Source organism: Hypanus sabinus, chromosome 9 (assembly GCF_030144855.1).
Source record: "Hypanus sabinus isolate sHypSab1 chromosome 9, sHypSab1.hap1, whole genome shotgun sequence".
Taxonomy (NCBI): domain Eukaryota; kingdom Metazoa; phylum Chordata; class Chondrichthyes; order Myliobatiformes; family Dasyatidae; genus Hypanus; species Hypanus sabinus.
In genome coordinates, this window is record NC_082714.1 from 71,079,637 (window position 1) to 71,097,023 (window position 17,387).

Sequence of the window (17,387 nt, forward strand, 5' to 3'; positions counted from 1 at the left end):
AGACTTCCAAGGAATCAGTGAACCTGATTCTAAAGTCCCTTTGTACCCCAGAATTTTGAATTTTTTCCCTGTTTGGAAAATACTCAATGCTTATTTTCCTTCTACCAAAATGCATTACCATATACTTCCTGAGACTGTGTTTGATCTTAGATTAGATTCAACTTTATTGTCATTGTGCCGAGTACAGATACAAAGCCAATGAAATGCAGTTAGCATCTAACCAGAAATACAAAGAATAGTGGTAGTTACAAAATAACTGCAAATAAAAAGTAAGTGCTACAGCACACAAATATAAAAGTACTGAGACAGTACAGTCTGGGTGCAATACTGCTTAGTGCTGTGATGTGAGGGTCAGCAGGGTCACAGCCTCCGGGAAGAAGCTCTTCCTGTGCTGCTGGTGCAGGAGTGGAGGCTCCTATAGTGCCTACCGAATGGGAGGAGAGTGAAAAGTCCATGTTTAGGGCGAGATGCATCCTTGATAACGCTTTTGGCCTTACCCAGGCAGCGTTTATGGTAGATGTTCTCAATGGTGGGTAATTGGGTGCCGATAATCCACTGGCAGTTTTCGCCACACGCTGGAGTGCTTTGTGGTCTGATACCGGACAATTGCCATACCACACTGTGCCTTTTTGATCAGGATGGAGAAGTTCAGGGACCAGGTGAAATCCTCGGAAATGTGGATACCAAGGAATTTGAAGCTTTGACTCCACTGCAGCTCCGTTGATGTAGATGGGGACGTGAGTGTGGCTCCTAGCATGCCTGAAGTCCACAATGATCTCATTGGTCTTCTGGGTGTTAAGGGCCAGGTTGCTGTCGGCACACCACGCGGCCAGGTGTGGACCTCATCCCTGTAGGCCCTCTCGTCATCCCCTCTGATCAGGCCAACCACTGTGGTGTCGTCTGTAAACTTGATTATGGAGTTAGAACCATGTACAGGTGAAAAGGGAATACAGAAGAGGGCTCAGCACACAGTCTTGAGGCACAGTGGTGTTCAGGGTGAGAGTGGAGTAAAAGAGGTTGTCTTAACAGACGGGTCTGTTAGTCAGAAAGTCCAAGGTCCAATTGCAGAGCGATGAGCTGATATCAAGATGGCAAAGTTTAGCAATCAGTTTGGAGCGGATCACAGTATTGAATGCCAAACTAAAGTCAATGAACAGCATTCTGATGTAAGAGTTGGGGCTGTCCAGGTGGGTCTGGGCAGAGTGAAGTGCCATGGAGATAGCGTCCTCTGTTGACCAATTGGTGTGATAGGCAAATTGATGGGGGTCCAGGGTAGTGGGGAGACAAGATTTCAGATGTGGTAGAACCAGTTTCTCAAAGCACTTTGCAATGATGGGGGTGAGTGCAACTGGGCGGAAGTTATTCAGGCCTGTGGCAGTGGAGTGCTTCAGCACTGGCATGATGGTGGCGATCTTGAAGCTTGTGGGGACAACTGCCTGGGCCGGGGACAGATTGAAAATGTCCTTGAGGACCCCGGCCAACTGCCCTGTACTGACTCTGAGCACGTGTCCAGGTATTCCATCTGGACCAGATGCCTTCCGTACACCCTGCTCAGGGTGGCGCAAACATCAGAGGTGGAAAGAGAGAGTGGCAGTTCACCAGGTGGGAGATCTGCTTTGAGGGTGACCTTGTCCTCAGTCAACGCGAGCGTAGAAGTAATTGAGCTCATCAGGGAGGGAAGCAGAGCTGGCAGGGGGCACATACTAGATGGTTTGAAGTCTAATGACCTGTATGCCATGCCATGTGCGCCGGGGGTCCGAGGAGTTGAAATGCTGTTTGATTCTCTGTTTGTACATGTGTTTAGCCTGAGAGATTCCCCCCCCCCCTCAGGTTGGCCCTGGCTGAGCTGTAAGCCTCCTGGTCTCCCAGACCTGAAGGCTGAATCTCTGGCTTTGAGCAGGAGGCGAACCTCTGTTCATCCATGGTTTCTGATTGGGGAAGACTTTTCTTTGTTTTTGTGGTGTCACTCTATCTGCACACTTGTTGATGTGCTCAAGGACAGGTTTGGTATATAAATCAATGTTAATCTGAGAGTCTGTGGTTGCATGGGCAGCAAACGCACTCCAGTCTGTGTGTTGGAATTTGTGCTGAAGAACAGAGTCAGCACACTATAGCAAGATCTTAATTTTATTTGCCATTTCTTTGCCCATTCTCCTAATCTGTCCAAGTCCTTCTGCAGTTTCCCTGCTTCCTCTTCAATACCTTCCCCTCCACATATATTATCTGCAAACCTGATCACAAAGCCATTGATTCTGTCATCCAAATCATTGACATCTGATGTGAAAGGATATGGCCCCACACTGTTTCCTTTGGAACACAATAGTCGCCAATAGCCAATCAGAACAGGCTTCCTTTATTCCCACTGTACCTCTTGTTAATTGGGCAATATGCGATCCATGCTAGCATCTTTCCTGTAGTACAATTGGCTCTTAACTTGTTAATCAGCCACATATGTGACACCTTTTAAAAGGCCTTCTGAAAGTGATTCTCCTTTGTCAATTCTGTTTATTTCCTCAAAGAATTCTTAACAGATCTGTCAGTAGGTAGGATTTTCCCTTAAGGAAACCATGCTGACCATGTGCCTCCCAAGTACCTCAAAACCACATCCTTAACAATAGACTCCAACATCTTCCAAACCCGTGAAGTCAGGCTAACTGGCCTATCATTTCTTTTCTTTTGTCTCCCTGCTGCCTTGGAGCAACATTTGCAATTTTGCAGCCCTCTGGAACCATGCCATAATTTATTGATTTGTGAAAGATCATTACCTCTGCAATCTCTTTGGCTACCTCTCTTGGATCCACCATACTGTTCGTGTCTTTCACAGTGAAGACTGATACACAATACTTAGTTTGTCTGCCATTTCTGTAGTCCATTTACTATGTTTCTTTTTCATTTTGCCGCACTCCCATTATCTACACTCACCTCCCTTTTACTCTTTATATGGTTTAAAAAGACTTTTGCTTTTCCCTTTGGTATTGTTGGCCAGCTTGCCTTCTGTGTATTTAAAAGTTTTGTAATCCTCTAACTGGCTACTAATTTTTGCTCTATTATGTGACCCCCTCTTGATTTTATGTTTGACTTACCTTGTTAGCCACGGTTGCCTCATCCTGACTTTAGAATACTTTGGGATGTATATATCCTGTGTCTTCCGAATTGCTCCTAGAAACTCCAGCCATTGCTGCTCTGCCGGCATTCCTGCTTCTCCTTCCAATCAACTTTGGCCAACTCCTCTCTCATGCCTCTAATGCCCTTTACTGATATATCTGTCTAGCTTCTCCCTCTTAAATTGCAGGGTGAATTCACTTTAAGAACACACCCACTTAAGGTTTACCACAAGCTCCCTAAAGAAATTCAATTCTTTACACAACACCCAATCCAGAATAGCTGATCCCCTAGTGGCTAAACCTCAAACTGCTCTATAAAGCCATCTTGTAGGCAGGCATTCTGCAGATTATCTCCCTCGGGATCCAGCACCAACCTAATTTTCCCAATCTACCTGCGTATTGAAATTCCCCATGACTATTATAACATTGCCCTTTTGACTTTCCATTTCTATCTTGTGTTGCATTTGTAACCCACATTCTGGCTTCTGTTTTTGATTTTTGTTTACTTTTGTGTATTTTTGGTGTTGATTTGTCAAGGTGCTTCTGCCCCTAAACTGATTCTATGACTGCAGCTTTAGCCATTGGGCTCTTGGACTTGCTTTACTTGCCTCAGCAGTTCTGTGGCTGTGGACTCGCTTTTGGTCACTGGTTAATGTTAATTTGTTTACTTTTTATTGTTTGCTTGATTTTTTTTCACACATTGGGTGATCTTGTGTCGGGTTTTCTTTAAACTGGAAAATTAATCTCAATTGCGTATTTTATACATACTTTGGTTATAAAAATGTACTTCGAACTTCAATATGTGGCTATTTTAGATGAATGATTTCAGTATTCCAAGTTTTTACAATGTTAATCCCCAAAGATGTACTTTTAACTCCTTGGGTTTCTAGATGATGTGGAAAAACCCAAAAATAATTTCAAAGTAAGATTCTGCCACTCAACACACACTAACATGAATTAACTCACTAACATGAATATACTTGGGATGTTGAAACCAGAATACTTGGAGAAAGCTCAAAAGGTCATGGGGTATGTAGGTAAACCTCATGCAGACAGCGCTAAGTCGGGATTAAACCTGGGTCTGTGACACTGAGGCAATGTGGATTTATATCTAGAAACATAGAAAATCTATAGCACTCTACAGGCCCTTCGGCCCACGATGCTGTGCTGCACAGATACTTAATTTAGAAATTACCTAGGGTTACCCATAGCTGCCTATTTTTCTAAGCTCAGTGTACATATCCGTGAGTCTCTTAAAAGACCCCATCGTATCTGCCTACACCACTGTTGCCGGCAATTCATTCCATGCATTCACCACCCTCTCTTTTTTTGCCCCTGACATCTCCTGTGTACCTACTTCCAGTGCCCTCTTGTGTTAGCCATTTCAGCCCTGGGATAAAGCCTCTGACTATTTGAAGATTTATTACCTGCAATCCATCTGTTGTCATTTAAATAACTTCATGCAAGAGGATAAGGCAGCAATATTACTGAGATTTCAGTAATTGTGTTGCTAATTTAGGAACACTTTTCTCAATGAAGGTGAATTGTACTCATTTTTGCAGTTATAGACAATCTTGTTTTTAAAACCTCCATACTAACCTCAAACCCTCATAAGCTCATTGTGGCAAAACTATCCCTGAGAATTTGCACAATGTAACAAATCCCTAATTCACTTTGTTATGTATTTTGTCAGGAAATCTTTTCAGATAGTGTTGATTGCTAAATGAAAATTGAATGACTGTAACATCTTAATATATTTTTGCTTTCCAGAGATCGTTTTGAACCAACAAGTGGGACATCGAAAGCAGTATGTAAAACAAAAATACAATCTGAACCTTTCTATTGGTTGAATTTAAGTTGCACTATTTAATACATGCTAACCATAAGTCACAATGTTAATGATTTTGAGTAATTTTCAAAATGCTCAAATGACATGATATATCTGGCAAAGTAATGTTTTGTAATGCCTACGAAAATAGAGCGATCATTTTAAAACACTGTTGGATAACATTTAGTAATGGTTGTCTTATCTGCACATTACTTGTGTGTGTGTCCTGATAGTGCAAGATTTAAGCACTGTATTTCATACTGAAACTGCAAATTAACATATTCAGGATTCAGTCTGTACAGATCAGTGTATGATTTTTAGAGTCTGGTTCAACAGTTTGCTATGGTGAATATGGAAGTTTCCTGTGATGTCTTGTCTTTTAGTATTGTGTGTATAGGGTATTTTGTGCATTTTCCTTCAAATAAAGAATGTTTGAAGTGTATTTTCCATTTCACATTGTATCACTCCAAGTTTTTAATGCTTTTATAGGTGTAATTTAATGGTAAAATGGGTTGCTTTACACTATAAGGCGTGTGAAAATCAAGCTAGACTGCTGCAATTAAAAATGAATTGCTGAATTTTGTGCAGTTCAACAATTCCTCCTGTAATTTGTTTATAACAGTATATTTTATATTTGAGCTTAAAAAATTAAAATATGACATGCATCTAGAATACTGTTTTTATTTTTTAAAAATCTGTTATTTTGGTTATTTTCCTTTTTCCTGGTCATAGTTTCAAAATGGAAGTTAGAAGGCTTTTGTGGTGTTCTTAACTTAAATCAGTGTATTTTTATGTATGCACTAGTATCAAGCTGGAGGTTCATACATTATGTACTTATTCTTGCTACACACCACAGAAATCTCCTGACTTGTCAATTTAAAGCTCAGAGCTGACTGTTTTGTTATTTTGTTATCTTGATGTAAAGTTGATTTTGGTTGAGCCATATAAAATGTGGATTCCTTCAGAGATTACATTAAACTTAACTAGTCATACACACATGGAATTACATTGTCTCCTAATAAATATATTACTGAATGCTTGATTCGATTTTCTATATCCTCACGATGAAATATAGACTGCATTAGTTTCTAATCTAATAGTTTTGTTGAGGACTTATTTTGTATTATTACCATAACAATTTAACAAGCAATTACGTGCCACGTTTATTGCTTGTTAGTGCAATGGAGTAATGTTTTAAAAAGAAAAGCAATTTTTTTTATTAGACTTGAAAATGAGATCAGTTTGTTTTTTTGTATCACTGACTTTATGAACAAGGCTTAGTTAGGTTTATCCATTGCAAAAATATTTAGTGCTTCATGGATGTCAACAGAGTTGTGGTTGTTTTTCACTTAACACTAATGATTTTAGGATGTTAGCTTTGTGGGGGGGGGAGGGAGAATTGGGAGCTCCATTAAGGTGGCATTGACATGTCTGAATGCCATACTGATTTTGCTGTCAAATTTCTGAGCAAGTTCCTTGTCCTTTACCATGATGGTGGAGTAGTTTAATTGTGCATTTACTAGATAAATTCTGATATTTAACTGAGGTAATGAAAACTTAATGGTGTCACAAAATAAATCAGACTGACACTTTAGCCTTATATCAAAGCTGTAAGTGTTTTAGGAGTGGTTTGCTTTGAATTCCAGCATCCACTTTACAGTTTTTACCAAGGTTAAAGGAACCAACAATCTCTTATTTGTCATGTTACAATATCATAACAATACTACAAGTCTGGGAAGCTTCAGAGGTGCTGTGTTAAATGAAATCGGCCACCAACCTGTTAAAAATCTAACCTAGCAAAAAGCTCATCAGTTTTAAGGGGCCGCAGAGGTTGAGGGAGAGAATTGCTGAGATAAGAGGCTAGCTAGTTTGACTGCCAATGGTGAAATGAGTGAAAATCAAATGGGTGCATCAAAAATTGAGTTGTAAGACTTGAAGTAAATGAGATGAAATCTTTAATGTAAATACAAAGATAAAATTTGTTTAGCTGGTTGTAAAAAAAACTACAAAATGATGAAAAAGTTTTAACAGTTCAAGCAGCATATGTAGAAACAAGTAGTCAACGTTTTTGGGCTGTGATTGTTGGTCAGGATGTTGTCCTGACTTGAGGCTCATTAAGTTAAGATGTATCTTTATAAATACACTTTTATTTTTATAAATTCTTCCAAGATTCTCAATTCTGCCAAGATTCTGATCTGCACCTGTTTTCCTGAAACTACAATCAATTGTTAGTGTCCAAGTAGGCTACCAATCTGTATGTCTTGAGATGTGGGAGGAAACTGAAGCTCCTGAAGGAAGACCACATCTTGAAAAATATATTTGGATAGGGTCCAAAATCAGCATTGAACCCAAGTCTCTTTTGCTCTGAGACTGCACAATTGCCACTCTAATACTTAGCCAATTCATTGTCCCATCAACTTGTAAATCGAGGGATGTGATTTAGAATAAAATACCCATAATTTTGGATATGTCTTCAGATGGAAAAATGGGGAGAGTTTGAGGAAGTAGGTTTGACAAATTAATAGATTAGTGCTTCAGTAGGTGAGAGCAGAGCTAAACAATGTCATAAAGGTGACATGTTCAAAGATTGGAGTCAGTTGAGGCACTAAAATGATGAGTGATCTGGTTCATCATCTAGATGATTGTTGGCTGAGGCAATGATTTGTTCAGCAGACTTGAGGTCAGTAGTGTGATATTTCAGTGTGCGTGACTCAGTTTAACGACGGGTAGTGAGGCCATGGTCTGGGCCCAGAGATGTTATAAAATGTGTAGACGGGTGACTGATTAACACTGGAAATGCGGAATACCACGTAGGAAGAGAAGTTGTAGCAGATTTTGGATGGTTCTTGGAATGGAATCACGTGATGCCTCGGCCAGCTAGAAGATGATTGAGAGGCTTTGTTAAATATAAAAGATTGGATGAGGAGGAAAATGGTCATACCCATACAAGATGTTTGTCATTTTGATTGTGACTGCTTTGGTACTTGAACAAAAATCTGATTGAAGGACTTTAAGTGTAGGGCTATTGTGATTTGAAAGATGGTGGTATTTCTGGGGAAGAATTAAATTTGAACTTCATGGAGAGGTGACTGTTGTAATGTGCATGGTTATGGTTCTTTTAGAATGTATGATACCTACCGCCCACAAATTCCATGGGTACACATGGAAAAGCATTACTTTTGTTTACATAAATAAGTTGTACTGAACAGATTGTATAATTCCTTCTGAGAGTTCTTCAGGTCACTAGGCCTTAGTCAAGGGGAGAGAGCAGAGAAATTGGCCCTTTGGCACATCAATTTCATTTTGATCATTAGCTATGCATTTAATATTAATCATAACTAATTTTTTTATTCCTCCCATATTCTCATCAACTTCCCCCAATTTCAACCACTCGTCTATATACCATGGGTGAGATAGAATGGCCAAGTGTTCTATCATCCCATAACTTTCGGTTATGGGAGAGTTTCGGTGAACTTTATTGGTCACGGAGAACATGCAAGCTCTGCTCAGATGGCACTTGATTTAACCCAGGCCTGGCACTGTATGGCAACGGTTCTATTAGCTGTACCACTGTGCTGCTCTTTGGTGTTTTAAATATGCCCTGGGTTTGATATTTTTGACATCATATTCTAAATTTGATAAGTTTTTTAGAAACCTGTGTGTGTAATGTTTAATTTGTTTGATATTTGTACCATAGTCTTCCTTGCAAATACCATTTGCATATAGTTTTTTAATGCTTCAAAATTCATAGTTTTTTAAATTCTGTTTTGTCAAGATAAATCCCTTTGGTCATTGGAGCTGCAGGGGAAAGCAAAAGAAAGAGGTGTCAGACCTAGTTGCCAGACTGCAGGGAAAACTAAATGAGGTCAGTGTTGAGTAGTGATGTAGAGTAAAGGAACGTAGAGTGCATTAAACTGTGGAAGAAAACAGAAAAGGTAGATGTATTTCAGCGGAAAGGCAGTTGTAGGTGGTCTCTTGTCTAAAAACCTTTCAACCAAGTGAAGACTTGATGAACTTGCTGTTCTGGATTCAGTAAATTGTAGGTCTAAAACCACATATTGCTATGTTTAAGCCTTTAATCTCTGGACTTACTGCTTTTAGAAGTTATTTATAAATGAGGCTCAAACTGAAGAAATGTTTAGTCCTACTACATTTCCCCAATATTTGCTTAAATTGTATTTTCATTGAAAGTAGAATGACTCGTATAATATTCCTTTTTATAGCACCAGGCCTTTATTTAGCTCTTAGAGTCATAGAGCCCTAGAGAAGTACAACACAGAAACAGGCCCTTTGGCCTAACTAGTCCATGCTATATACATTTAAACTGCCTACTTTCATCAACCTGCACTGCAGCTATAGGCCTCTGTATCTCTACAATCCATGTGAAGCACCTATCCAAACTTCTCTTAACTGTTGAAATCAAGCTTGCATAGACCACTTGTGCTGGCAGCTCATTCCACACTCTGACCTGAATGAAGAAGTTTCCCTTCATAGAACTATAGAACATTACAGCACAGAAACAGGTCTTTTGGCCCTTCTTGGCTGTGCTGAATGATTTTTCTGCCTAGTCCCACTGACCTGCACCTGGACCATATCCCTCCATACCTTTCACATCCATGTACCTTTTCGTTTTTCTTAAATGTTAAAAGTGAGCCCACACTTAACACTTCATCTGGCAGCTCATTCCACGCTCCCACTACTCTCTATGTAAAGAAGCCCCCCCTCCCCATGTTCCCTTTAGACTTTTCCCCCTTCACCCTTAACCCATGTCCTCTGGTTTTTTCTCCCCTACCTTCAGTGGAAAAAGCCTGCTTGCATTCACTCTATCTATACCCATCATAATTTTATATACCTGTATCAAATCTCCCCTCATTTTTCTATGCTCCAGGGAATAAAGTCCTAACCTATTCAACCTTTCACTGTAATTCAGTTTCTCAAGTCCCGGCAACATCCTTGTAAACCTTCTCTGCACATTTTCAACCTTATTAATATCCCTCCTGTAATTCAGTGACCACAACTGCACACAATACTCCAAATTCCGCCTCACCAATGCCTTATACAACCTCACCATAACATTCCAACTCTTATACTCAATACTTTGATTTAAAAAGGCCAATGTACCAAAAGCTCTCTTTACTACCCTATCTACCTGTGACACCACTTTTAGGGAATTTTTTATCTGTATTCCCAGGTCCCTCTGTTCTACTGCACTCCTCAGAGCCCTACCATTTACCTTGTATGTTCTACCTTGGCTTTTCCTTCCAAAGTGCAATACCTCATGTATTCAACTCCACCTGCCATTTTTCAGCCCATTTTTCCAGCTGGTCCAGATCCCTCTGCAAGCTTTGAAGGCCTTCCTCACTGTCCACTACACCTCCATTCTTTGTATCCTCAGCAGATTTGCTGATCTAATTTACCACATTATCATCCAGATCATTGATATAGATGACAAATAACAATGGACACAGTCACAGGCCTTCACTCAGAGAAGCAATCCTCCACTACCACTCTCTGACTTCTCCCATTGAACCAATGTCTAATCCAATTTATTACCTCACCATGTATACCTAGCGACTGAATCTTCCTAACTAACCTCCCATGGGGAACTTTGTCAAAGCCCTTACTGAAGTCCACGTAGACAACATCCATTGCCTTCCCTTCATCCACTTTCCTGGTAACCTCCTCGAAAAACTCTTAATAGATTTGTTAAACATGACCTACCATGCACAAAGCCATGTTGACTGTCCCTGTCTATCTAAATACTTGTAGATCCTATCTCTTAGTACTCTTTCCAATAATTTACCTACTACTGACGTCAAATTTACCGGCCTATAATTTCCCAGATTACTTTTAGAGCCTCTTTTAAACAACGGAACAACATACTTCTCACTTTTCACCCTTAAAATATGACCTCTGGTTGTACTACCACCCAGCCTCAGTGGAGAAGGCCTGGTTGCATTTACCCTATCTATACCCCTCATAATTTTGTGTATCTATCAAATTTCCTTTCAGTCTTCTACATTCTAAAGAATACAGCCTCTATCTGTTCAATCTTTTCGTATAACTGGGCATCTCCAGACCTGGCAACATCCTTTCTCTGCAAGTTTTCAACCTGTTTACATCCTGCTGTAGGTAGGTAACCAAAACTGCACCCAGTACTCCAAATTTGGTCTTGTACAGCTTCAGTGTAACATCCCATGTTCATTGATTTATGAAGGTCAGTGTGCCAAAAGCTTTCTTTATGACCCTATCTACCTGTTACACCATTTGTTCTACCACACTCCTCAGTGCCCTACTGTTCACTGAATAAGACCATAAGATATAGAATTAAAATTAGATCATTTGGCTGATCGAGTCTGCTCCCCCCCCCCCCCCCCCCATGACTGATCCAATTTTCCTCTGAGCCCCAATCTCCTGCCTTCTCCCCGTATTCCCTTCATGCCCTGACCAATCAAGAATCTGTCAACCTCTGCCTTAAATAAACATAAAGCCTTTGACTCCACTGCTGCCTGTGGCTAAGAATTCTAGATTCACCACTCTCTGGCTAAAGAAATCCTCATCTCTGTTCTAAAGATATGATCCTCTTCACATACTCTATCAAGGACTTTCACCATTTGATAGTTTTCAATGAAGTCACCCCTCATTCTTATGAATTCTATTTAATACAGGCACAGAGCCATCAAATACTCTTTATGTGACAAACCATTCAGTCCTCCCTTGCACCCTCCAGTTTCAACACAACCTCTCTTAAGATGAGGGGCCCAAACCTGCTCACAATACTCCCAAGTGAGACCTCACCAGTGTTCTATAAAATTTCAGTATTACATCCTTGCTTTTATATTCTAGTCCTTACTCTACCCTAGTTGGTCTTACTGGAAGTGCAAAACCACATACTTGTCTGTATTAAGTTCTAACTGCAGTTTTTCCAGCTGATGCAGACCCCTCCTTCAAGACTTGATACCCTTCCTCCCCCCTCCCCCCCCCCCCCAAAAAAAAGACTTGGTATCATCGACATATTTGCTGATTCAGTTAACCACTTTATTATCCAGATCATTGATATAGAAACCTGCAGCACAGCACATTACAGACCCTTCAGTCCACGACGTTGTGCCAACCATGTAACCTCCTCTAGCAGCTGCCAAAAATTTCCCTACCACATGACCCTCTATTTTTCTAAGCTCCATGTACCTATCTAAGAGTCTATTGTGAATGCCTTTACCACCTTCACTGGCAGTGCATTCCATGCACCCACCATTCTCTGTGTGAAAACCATATCTACTTATAAGCACCTTAAAACCATGCCCCCTCGTGTTAGCCATTTCAGCCCTGGGTAAAAGTCTCTGGCTATCCACACAATCGATGCCTCTCATCGTCTTATACACCTCTTGTCAGGTCACCTCTCGCCCTCTGTCGCTCCAAGGCGAAAAATCCAAGTTAACTCATTCTCAAGGGATGCTCTCCAATCCAGGCAACTGTCTTGTGGAGCTCTGCACTCTCTATAGTATCCCCATCATAATGAGGTTGCCAGAACTGAACGCAGTACTCCCAAGTGGGGTCTAGCTAAGGTCGTGTGTAGTTGTAACATTACTTCATGGCTGTTGAATTAAATTCCACGAATGATGATGGCAAACACACCTTCTTAACAACACTGTCAACCTGCACAGCAGCTTTGAATGCCCTTTGGACACCGCCCCAAGATCTCACAAATCCTCCACACTGCCAAGTATCTTACCATTAATATTATATTCTGTCTTCAAATTTGACCTACCAAGATGAACCACTTCATACTGATCTTGGTTGAACTCCATCTGCCGCTTCTCAGCACAGTTCTGCATCCTATGGATGTCACATGTAACCTGACAACCCTCCAGACCATCCATGACACCCCCACTTTTGTGTCATCAGCAAATTTACTTGCCCATCCTTGTACTTACTCATCCAGGTCATTTAAAAAATCACAATGAGGAGGGCTCCCAGAACAGATCACTAGTCACTGTTGTCCATGTGGGATGCGAACCATCCACAACCACACTTTGCCTTCTGTCGTCAAGCCAATTCTAGATCTGCAAAGCAAGGTCTCCTTGGATCCCATGCCTCCTTACCTTCTGAATGAGCCTTGAAGAGGGAACCTTATCAAATGCTTCCCTGCATCCATATACAGTGGAATGCAAAAGTTTGGGCACCCATGGTCAAAATTTCTGTTACTCCATCCTTTACAGTTTCAAAATAACAAAAAAGGAAAGTGGCCTGAAGCAGAAGTTCGGGCACCCTGCATGTCAGTACTTAGTAACACCCCCTTTTGGCAAGTATCACAACTTGTAAATGCTTTCTGTAACCAGCTAAGAGTCTTTCAATTCTTGTTTGGGGGATTTTCGCCCATTCTTCCTTGCAGAAGGCTTCTAGTTCTGTGAGATTCTTGGGCCGTCTTGCATGCACTGCTCTTTTGAGGTCTATCCACAGATTTTCGATGATGTTTAGGTTGGAGGACTGTGAGGGCCATGGCAAAACCTTCAGCTTGTGCCTCTTGAGGTAGTCCATTGTGGATTTTGAGGTGTATTTAGGATCATTATCCTGTTGTAGGAAACATCTTTTCATCTTCAGCTTTTTTTCCCAGACAGTGTGATGTTTGCTTCCAGAATTTGCTGGTATTTAATTGAATTTATTCTTCCCTCTACCAGTGACATGGGCTGCAACACAAGCCCATGCTTAACAGTTGGAGAGGTGTTCATGAAATTCTGCACTCTTTTTTCCCCAAACATATGTTTGCTCATTGCGGCCAAAAAGTTCTATTTTAATTTCATCAATCCACAGGACTTGTTTCCAAAATGCATCAGGCTTGTTTAGATGTTCTTTGCAAACTTCTGACGCTGAATTTTGTGAGGACACAGGAAAGGTTTTCTTCTGATGACTTTTCCACGAAGGTCATATTTACGCAGATGTCGCTGCTAAATCTTCCTGAAGGTCTTTTGCAGTGAAAAATACATTAATGATCTGGATGATGGGATGGTAAATTGGATTAGTAAGTATGCAGATGATACTAAGATAGGTGGCGTTGTGGATAATGAATTAGGTTTTCAAAGCTTGCAGAGAGATTTAGGCCAGTTAGAAGAGTGGGCTGAAAGATGGCAGATGGAGTTTAATGCTGATAAGTGTGAGGTGCTACATTTTGGTAGGAATAATCCAAATAGGACATACATGGTAAATGGTAGAGCATTGAAGAATGCAGTAGAACAGAGTGATCTAGGAATAATGGTGCACCGTTTCCTGAAGGTGGAATCTCATGTGGATAGGGTGGTGATGAAAGCTTTTGGTATGCTGGCCTTTATAAATCAGAGCATTGAGTATAGGAGTTGGGATGTAATGTTAAAATTGTACAAGGCATTGGTCAGGGTGAATTTGGAGTATTGTGTACAGTTCTGGTCACCGAGTTATAGAAAAGATGTCAACAAAATAGAGAGAGTACAGAGGAGATTTACTAGAATGTTGCCTGGGTGTCAGCACCTAAGTTACAGGGAAAGGCTGAACGAGTTAGGTCTTTATTCTTTGGAGCGTAGAAGGTTGAGGGGGGACTTGATAGAGGTATTTAAAATTATGAGGGGGATAGATCGAGTTGACGTGGATAGGCTTTTTCTGTAGGGGAGATTCAAACAAGAAGACATGATTTGAGAGGGGGCAAAAGTTTAAGGGTAACACGGGGAATTTCTTTACTCAGAGTGGTAGCTGTGTGGAATGAGCTTCCACTAGAAGTGGCAGAGGCAGGTTCGGTATTGTCATTTAAAGTAAAATTGGATAGGTATATGGACAGGAAAGGAATGGAGGGTTATGGGCTGAGTACGGGCCAGTGGGAGTAGGTGAATGTAAGCGTCGGCTTGGACTAGAAGAGCCGAGATGGCCTATTTCCGTGCTGTAATTGCTATATGGTTATATGATGCATAAGACCTATTAATTAGCATGTGTTTTTTTATTCAAAAAAAATCTGATGCTGAAATTTAGAAACAGCAGAAGATTTTCATAATGTCAAAGGTGATTATATGAAACCAGATGGTGCAAACTGATCTTTGATGGACAGTTAGGGTAGTAAGTGCAGGATGATCAGAGTCCTTTCTTGTGTTGGCTGTAGATAATGCAAATGTCAGTGGTGGTCACAGAGCAAGGGGAAAGGCCTGCCATCAAGCACCTATATTCAATTTATTTGCTCCTCAATCCTGTCAATCGTGCTGGGGCAATTTACAAAGCCAGTTAAACTACCAATGTGCATGTCATTGATATTTGGCAGGAAATCAAAGCATCCTGCATATGAAGCAATCTGCATATGGATAGTATTAGAGATGAAATTGCTGGAGTTGAGAGGCCGCATCTCTACAACTTTTGTCTCTTATTTTTAAAATGTACTTTGTGTTCTTCAATTTAGGAATGTCATAGCATTCACAGATGTTTAAAAAACACTTTGGACAGCTTTTAATCCAGGAATGCATTCCTGGGATGTCTGAATTTTTCATCCTTTTCCAGTTAGCCCCTGTTGCAGTGGATTATTGTGGCAGTTTTGTTTCTGGAATATTAGTATTGAACACCTGATAGTGATTAATCTTTATTTTTGAGCCTGGGCATTTATATAAAAAAAAGTAGAATTGCTTGCAGATTGGGCAACTTTATAACCATATAACAATCACAGCATGGAAACAGGCCATCTCGGCCCTCCTAGTCCGTGCCGAACTCTTAATCTCACCTAGTCCCACCTACCCGCACTCAGCCCATAACCCTCCACTCCTTTCCTGTCCATATACCTATCCAATTTTACCTTAAATGACACAACTGAACTGGCCTCTACTACTTCTACAGGAAGCTCATTCCACACAGCTATCACTCTGAGTAAAGAAATACCCCCTCGTGTTTCCCTTAAACTTCTGCCCCCAACTCTCAAATCATGTCCTCTCGTTTGAATCTCCCCTACTCTCAATGGAAACAGCCTATTCATGTCAATACCTAACGACTGAACCTTATTAACTAACCTTCCATGTGGAACTTTGTCAAAGGCTTTGCTGAAGTCCACATAGACTACATCCACTGCCTTACCCTTGTCAACATTCTTCGTAACTTCTTCAAAAAATTATGACAAGTAGAAATATCAAATGTTGTGCTGCCTAACCAGCTGAGTTTTCCTCGTGCTTTCTATTTGTGTTCCATATTTTAACTGTTTTTAATTTTTATTGATTTTCATTCATTGGAAGTTGTTTTTAAAATGCATTTTTATGAATGGTTTGGTTTTTCAATAGTGTAATGTTTAAAAATTATTTTAAGTGCTTGAATTACTCAGTTGTGTGTTTCCCTGTGATGGAGATACTCTGAACCATTTGGAATATACCTAGGTAGAAATAGGTTGTCAAATGTAGAAAGGCTGTTCTTCAGTGGACAGTCATATAATGATGCAGACCAGGTGACCATCCTGTGAGCAGGATGCAACCTGTGGACCATAAATAGTCAATTGCTAGTGCAGCATCATATAGTTTAGAATACCTTATTTTGGAAGAAAGTATTTAAAGAATTAATTACTAATTGATCTAAACTGCTGTAACAGGAAACTGAAATCAGATGGAGGTTCCTGTTGGTCTGATGACTTCATTGAGGTGTTTCTCGCCTCATCATCAACTTTATTTCCTGTACCTATGATCATGTCCTGTTCTATCATCAGATGGAGGTTATAGAGCAGGATTCTTGGATGTTGGCTGAAAGTGTGTAGGGAAAGGTTGCTAATGGGGAGCGGCTATCACAATGTGTTAACTAGGCTGTTTATGCTAGGGCCCAGTGTAAGTAGCTAACCCAGTTTCAAGTTGTAATTCAGCATTTTGGTGTTTGCTAGACCACATTGGAAGCTACCTTCGATCAGCCCCATTGTTGAAACATCTTGAGCTATTATCCATAATTAAATCCTACAATAGAAGAATTTAAAAATGAATAAATCTAGTATGAAAGACTGTGGTAGTAACTATTCAGCTTTTAACTATTAAACTTGTGATTTACTACTATCTTTAAGGAAAGGAAATCTGTCCTTCCGGGTAAAGAAATTTTAATTGTTTCAAGTGACATGATTGCTACGGGGAAGGCCAATATTGTTTTTGCCAGTTGCTCTTTGAACTTGTATGTATATGGCATTAACCAGGTGGTGGTGAGTCAAACACAAGGACAGCAGATTCCTTTGTCAACAATTCCCTCATAATCAGTTATGCTGATTATATTATGGTGTTTGAGTTTATCTGTTAGCAACAGTAGAATTGAAATTATTTTGGGACTTGTATTGTCATGAAAAAAAAATACAACATGAAAATTAGCCCTGTAGCCCAACTGGTCCATGCCAACCCTAGCATCCTCCTGATGCCCAGGTTCAACCCATAACCCTCCAAGTTGCTCCCATCATGCACCTATCCAAATGATGCATTTCTACCCACTAACTGACAGCT

The 17,387-nt window shown here is 40.4% G+C and overlaps 1 protein-coding gene across 1 annotated transcript in view; it reads left to right on the forward strand.

The window, feature by feature from the left end:
* The window catches only part of rbbp6 (retinoblastoma binding protein 6), a 90,832-nt gene that overhangs the window by 13,812 nt on the left and 59,633 nt on the right, over positions 1-17,387 (forward strand). The window contains exon 3 of the mRNA XM_059979900.1: positions 4,875-4,911. Within this exon, the coding sequence (XP_059835883.1) occupies positions 4,875-4,911 (37 nt within the window). The remainder of the gene's footprint in view (positions 1-4,874; positions 4,912-17,387) is intronic.